At 37.4% G+C, this 6,919-nt stretch overlaps 1 protein-coding gene across 4 annotated transcripts in view; it reads right to left on the minus strand.

Moving 5' to 3' along the window:
* Positions 1 to 6,919, minus strand: part of LOC107100995 (voltage-dependent R-type calcium channel subunit alpha-1E-like) — a 150,353-nt gene that overhangs the window by 77,829 nt on the left and 65,605 nt on the right. For all 4 annotated transcript variants that reach the window (XM_015399749.1, XM_015399742.1, XM_015399725.1 and 1 more), the window contains exons 4-5: positions 567 to 672; positions 318 to 457 (exon numbers count right to left, since the gene is read on the minus strand). In XM_015399749.1, coding sequence (XP_015255235.1) covers positions 318 to 457; positions 567 to 672 — 246 coding nt within the window. The remainder of the gene's footprint in view (positions 1 to 317; positions 458 to 566; positions 673 to 6,919) is intronic.

Consider the following 6,919-nt stretch of genomic DNA (forward strand, 5'->3'; position numbering starts at 1 on the left):
GGTCACCCTAGTATATACAAAAGCACACATGGAAAGATACGATTCTAATCCTAAACTGAAAAATCCTACGGTAGATTTAATTTACAGAGTTCCAACTTAGCTTACATCAAAATGGATTTAAATGTAATCAATTCACAAATATGAGTGGAAAACCCAATAATAAATGGATGCTTAACACAATAACAGTAAGATAATAAACAGAGCTAAGGAATGGGTTGTACTATTCTTTCAACCCACCTTCTGAATAAACATTCAGTCCAATCCAAAATGCACATATAATCATATTCACACACATGCATAAACCAAGATGTACTCACCCACTGAGGACGACAATAAAATCCATGACATTCCAACCATTTCTGAGGTAGGAACCTTTATGGAACACAAAACCCAGAGCGATGATCTTTATCCCGGCCTCAAAACAGAACATTCCTATAAAGTAAGGCTCTGTCTTCTCCTGTTGGTGTAAACAGCATCAGGAAATTCAGATTAATTGTTAGCATTAGCAGATGTTACAGCAGCACACCTAAAACTTCTGTTTTAGTTAGATAGTCAGATTTTCTTACCAGTCTCTTGGACATGGGGGTTTTATCCTCGCCAGGAAGATGCTGCTCCAGAGCCAAAACTATACAGTTGGCAATGATGGTGGCAAGGATCATGTACTCAAATGGAGTGAAAGATCGAAGTTAAAGAGTTCAACATTATGGATGAGGACAAAATTAAACTAAAGCAAGACAAAATATAGATTAACAAAAAAAAAAAAATCTGTACAATTAAGAGGGGATTTTTTAACTAAAAAACCATTTACCTAACACACCTGAATTAAATGGCAGAATTTCTGCATATTCATGAAAATGCCCTAATTATTTTAGTCAGATGAGTTAAAGCAGACACATCTAAAAGTTTCAGGGCACTGGCCTTTAAGGACTGACCTTTGACACCCATGATAATAGTGTCTCTCAACACATTCTCTGCTCACTTCCTCAATAATAATTCAACCCTGACTAGCTAAGAGATACTTTAGCAGTATAAAAATTGGGATAAAATGCTTTATTCACCAAACTGATAGAGTCTACTATGACCAGATATACTATATATATCCTGATGTTTTGTGCTTTGTGTATGTGGCGTAATATCTCAACTAGATTTAAATATTAAGTTAAAACTCTGAAGCTCTAAATTTTGCAAGAAATGAACTACCTGAGGTGCTTTGGATCATTTTCCTGATGCATTACCCAAGTGCTGTTGAGCTAATATTATAAACAGGTATTTTCCTCTATGACTTCAAGGTGAGGCGTCCTTTGGCTGCTCCCTTATTCTGCAAGTCATTGCAACTTGCTCACAGACTTGGCAGATTATTTTATGGCAGAAGCCATTTCTGAGACAACCAGGATTTGAATCTAGATCTTCTGCATTGAAGTCACAAAGTTATCAAGATTCTGGCAGCTATGGGAAGTACCATTGTACTACCTTTTGTCACGATTTGGTGTTGGATTGAGGACCCAAAAGCAGAGGCAAGTAGGCAGAGGTGAATTTAGGTGGGTTTAATGAGGTTCTCAGGTACGGAGGCAGGAATAAAAAATCCAACAAAATAATAAACTAACCAGAACCAAGGAGACATCAGGTGAAGCCTAGGAGCCAGGGAGAGACAAGGAAAGCAGACAGACGTTAGACGAGGATCCAGCAAACAGGAACTGAAGAGGGAGGTTTTTAAAGGGGACAGAGACAAAGAGAGGGCTAACGTGAGGATTGAAAACAGGTGAGGACAGAGCAGAAAACAGAGCTAGGGAAAGAGGACACAAGAGGGCAGCAGAGGACAACAAATGGAAAACTAAGACTGCGACACCTTTATTGTTTTATAAAATGCATCACCATTTTTCATGCCAGATCCAACATGAAAAAGACTTTATAAATAATTAAATAGACCTTTTTATTCCTTTTTGTTCCAGAACTCTTGAAACACTTTTTGGATGCCAGCTGTGAGCAGTCTCTATTGTAGCTGGATCAAGATGACTTTCCACAATTGCTTTAAAAGTACTTTTATTTTTTTCTCCTATGTGAGGTTTGGAGGGACTCTTGAATTGGGCTTGGTAGGATGGTAAAAACTGAAAATTAAATTAAACGCTTACTCAATTTGTAAATAATAGCTCTGGTGATTTTCAGCTGTCTAAATCTTCAGTAGTGGCTGTGCTAATCTTTTTACAATGGTTGATATGAGTGACTGTTTCCCATGGCCTAAATCTTATTTAGACTGTGGTGTTACATGAGGTTGTTTGAGGTATTTAAACCCACACCATGTTGGTATGCAGATCGTAGAATACAGCTGACACCTGCAGAGAGGAGATGTGGAGCCAAAGAAAGGAAAAGGCAGAGATTAGGAGAAGTGTGCAAAAAAATTTAAGCAAAAAGCGGGGGAAGTAAGCTGATCACTGGAGGAGAAGAAGATGTGATTTAGAAAGCAAGATGCTTGTGAAACAGCTTGGTGAGGTGGAGGCGAGAGAAGCCGGACAGATCGATGCTGTGTTGGCAGTTTTATCCAGCAGGGTCAAGCAGGAACAAATGAGTGATGAGAAGTTAAAGAAACAGAGCAAACACAATACCCTTACAAGCCTGTAGGGGCTCTAAGATAAACCAGTGCTGCCCTTCAGATTGACTGCTGGAAGCAGAAAACGTCGGTAAACAACGACAAAAAATATCAAAACAGCCCTAATGACCTGCTACTGCATAAATTCTCACATGGATTGTACCTTTGACTATTCAGCTACACAGGCTTATTCTAGTAATCTACTTAAATTAGCTATTCAGTCCAACACAACAAACAAAAGGGCAATAGTAGGGGAAGGAAGAAGGAAGGGGAAAGGAAAGTGAGGAAATGAAGATGGAAAGACAGGGGAGGAAGGTATCCAAGCAACAGGATCCTCTTCCAGCCAGTGGAAGTTAGCGTTACAAAACCGTTACTGGGCAGCTGGATCTTATGTGTGGGGGTATCTCCTGTGCTGACATACAGAAGCTACACTTTGACAGCATGCATCAGGCTAAAGATCAAAGCTTAACATTGGTATTGGTGAAAAATTTATGCCAATTACCAATGAATACAATGACTTTGAGTGAGGCCATAACAACATAACTTTATTTAATTATTCACTTAAATTGTTATGTTTGACAAGCATTCTGACAGCCTGTTCAGCCAGCCATTGGCCTGATTAGCCATCATCCAGATTCTTAGGCTTACCATCAGGCTTTCACCGGCTTGTTCAGTTTTCCTCTGCCTTCTCAAGCCTGCTACAAACCTGTTCAGTCTACAATCAGCTTGTTTGCCTACATCTCCAGTACAGTCCATCATTATCACAAACTTTTAATAAACCTTTTGTTTAAAAGTGAACCATTTCTGGCTGAGTAAGAACAAGACAAGTGGGTTGCTGGTTTAAAGCTCTGCTCCACGTATCTCTGTTGTGCCTGCTGTTGAATGTCAGAGGCCCCAGTGACACCAATAGTACTGCAGCCTTGCTTCTGTCGGTCTGTCCCAGACCAGCTGTGGCTACAACCTGGCTTACCAGTATGAATGTGTGAAGGCTTTATCAAGTCCTCAGACATGATAAGGTGTTTTACAAGTACAGGTCATTTATAAAATCATTTATAAAATGTTAAATTATTTAAAAAGCATTGAAATAATTGGTTTATTTCACTGATTTTATTATATAAATGGCAGACACTGTATTATGGTATCACAATCATTATTGATTATGACTTAATAAATGAAATACATTTTCACAGTGAGCTTTTTAAATAAAGATGTGTTCTTATCATATCTGCAGATGTTGTCATATGTATATCACTACATAAATCCCCATTATTTATCAAGCTCAATAATTAAATTATTAATTATTTATTTAAAACTAAATTAAATTTGCATGAACAGATATCTAGTTACAAGTCACTGGGAGAAAGAGAAAACTTAATGAATAATTTGATTTCTTAAGCCTTTTTTGAAAGAAACTAGCTGTGAAGAAATTTTGTTTCTTTTTCTTAAAGGCGCACCACATACTGTGACCTAAAGAGTTGACACATATAAGTTATTTTAAAGGATTCCTCAGGCCAATATACAGCGCTTGACAATATCAATGCTACAAGCGGGCCTCCCCTCTTCAAATACAGACTATGCAAGTTGGGAGAAGACGCACCTTCGTTGGCCAAAAAACGTAACGTTTTAAGGCCACAGACTCTTATATAGTCATTTAGGTAAGGTTTTTGCTCTATCATTTTTCCGTCTGCTCCACTACCGGTCATGGCTGAGGCAAGGAAACAGTTTAAACCTTCTGAGGAGGCTAAAAAGAGAAAACGTGAAAGTGATCATGCACAAGGACAAACAAGAGTCGATCTTGCTAAGGAGTTTGCTCATTGGCCCAGGCTGAAAGAAGAAGCCGGATGCAAAACCGATTCTCTTTTCTCAACTTTATTATCAGACTGGTGAGTTAACACTTTGCTCCTAGTACACAGTCATATATCTTTGTTATTTTAGATGTTTAGTAGAAGCAAAAAAAAAAAAACAGGGAGTTAAAGGTATAGCGCCCCTAGTGGCCAAACGTTATACTGTGTGTCTTTAAGTACCTCCTGGGGTTAAATGTCTGGCTTAGATTTTGCACACATGCCCCAATCTTATTTCTTATTTGCTTGATCACCATATTTGATCCACTTAACGTCAACTTAGTATTTTCTTAGAGTAAAACATTGTGCATCTCAGTTACAGAAGTAACTGTGTAGACTTATGACTTCACATAACTTTTGTTTTAATTTTTGTCTGACTCTTCTAAAAAAAAAGTGTTAACTTTACTCTTAGTTAAAAACTAAAAAGTGTCTCATCGGTCCTCTTGCTGTTCACTGGGTGTCAACTGATATGCAATATGTTTTGTGATTCGTCTACCAGTTTCAGGAGTGAGGCGTCTCGTGAGCATACTGAGTCACAGTGACGCTGGCACTCTGCCTCGACTCCTCAAATATGCGTGTAAAAATAGATGCAGAGACAAGAGTGTGATGCTCCATGCATCTGTGAATACACTGAAGCACAGATTGGATCCAAACCCCAGCCGTATTGTTATTACACAGAGGTGAAAATCAAAATGAAGCAAAGGCATCTGAGCCTGGCTTATTGGAAATCTGTAAATGATCTGAGGCATGTGTTGAAAAATAAGCTGAAGCAAGCGCTGAAAAAAAACATGTACAGAAGAAAAGCTGTGTAGCTGAATTTAGAGGAAATTTGTTAAAAAAAATATGATATTGCATAGAATTTCTATTTGACCAGAGAGGCCCAACGATTTTGAAATATTCTGATATATAATATTAATATAATTCATTCAAATATCAGATATGCAAGACACCTTTGTCTCTTATAATTGTCAAAGGAACTTTATTCCAGCAGTCCCACTCTTTGTAGAACTAGAGACTATATTTTTCTTATTTACAGAACACATGGTTCTTCCTTGCACATCTAGCATGAAAGCTATTCAAAATTGTCTAGATATGCACTTTGAAATAACAAAACCTTGATCCTTTTTAGGTCCAGTGATGATATTTCAGGGTTTTTAAAGACATCTTTTAGACTCTTTCTGCCTTCATTCAGGGTGAAATTTCTCAGACAGCCAAACTTGGGCATGTGGCAGTTTTTTAAAATTACCTTCAATTCTAGATTATATTCTGTACAGTAAAATGATTTGAAAATATATTAAGACATCTTCAACACTCTACCACATTCATCAACTGCTTTTTATCTTTTTTGATGTCCCATCTAAATGCAAGAGAATTAAAGATAGTAAAGCTACTTCATTTCACTTAATTTGCTAAAGAGGACATTATGCAGTAATAAACATTTTAAACAATATATATTTGTATATGCCCCCAAATACAGCCAAATCTGATAACCATAGTTTTCCCTTCGCCAGATGGTACAGGAAAAAATACCTAAAATAAATAAATTGTAAAACACAAACAAACATCAAGATAAAATTAATCTAAGAAATAGATTATGTGGCGGCCTAGTGGTTAGGGCATAGAGCTTTGAAACCTGAGATTGTGAGTTTGATCCCCCACTGCCACTCTGGGTCCCTGAGCAAGACCCTTAACCTCACACTGCTCCCTGGATGCCTCACAATAACAGCCCACTGCTACCCAAGGGGATGGGTTAAATGCAGAGAAGTAAAAAAAAAAAAAAAACTACCATGATAGATAATTTGGTTCAGTGTAAAGAAATCAGCCTGGCTGATTGGCAATTCAATATTCTCACATGCAAAAATGGCCTGAAGCATAAATTAAACTTTTATGATCCTTGAGGGTTTTAGTTTTGTTTTTCATTATTTAATTTTGGTATTCTTTTCTTTGTGTATTTTAGTTGCTCTTCTAGATCAGTGGTATCGTATTGTTTCCCTTTGTTAAAAGATTTCCAATCTGTCTAGTTTGAGTGTTTTATGCGTAAATACAATGTAAAAGCCACCCCCCTCAATAAGTAAAAAATATAAAATGAATATTTGTGTACATATACAGTGGCAGCCATTCAAAATCGATCTTCCCAGTCAAACGCCAGCCGAATGGCGGCCTACTCCGCTACATCTTCCATCCAAATCCTCTCCAACTTTCACCCACTTGCCTTCTCCTGGGTGTGCATTTTTGTTAACTCTGACTCCACCCTTACACTGAATTAAAGGGTCTGACAAGGAGATAATGCTTCTCTTTAGATCTTAATCTCCATAAATCATGACAGAAAGAATATTTTTTGTATAAAGATTGATGTTTCAAAAGGAATTGTAGAGGACCAGGCAAGGGCCCATCAAGGAAAGAAGTGGGGAATTTTAAATAGCTACTACTGTGTGTCTATCTATCTATCTATCTATCTATCTATCTATCTATCTATCTATCTATCTATCTATCT

This window comes from Cyprinodon variegatus, unplaced genomic scaffold (assembly GCF_000732505.1).
Source record: "Cyprinodon variegatus isolate N-32 unplaced genomic scaffold, C_variegatus-1.0 Scaffold30, whole genome shotgun sequence".
NCBI lineage: Eukaryota > Metazoa > Chordata > Actinopteri > Cyprinodontiformes > Cyprinodontidae > Cyprinodon > Cyprinodon variegatus.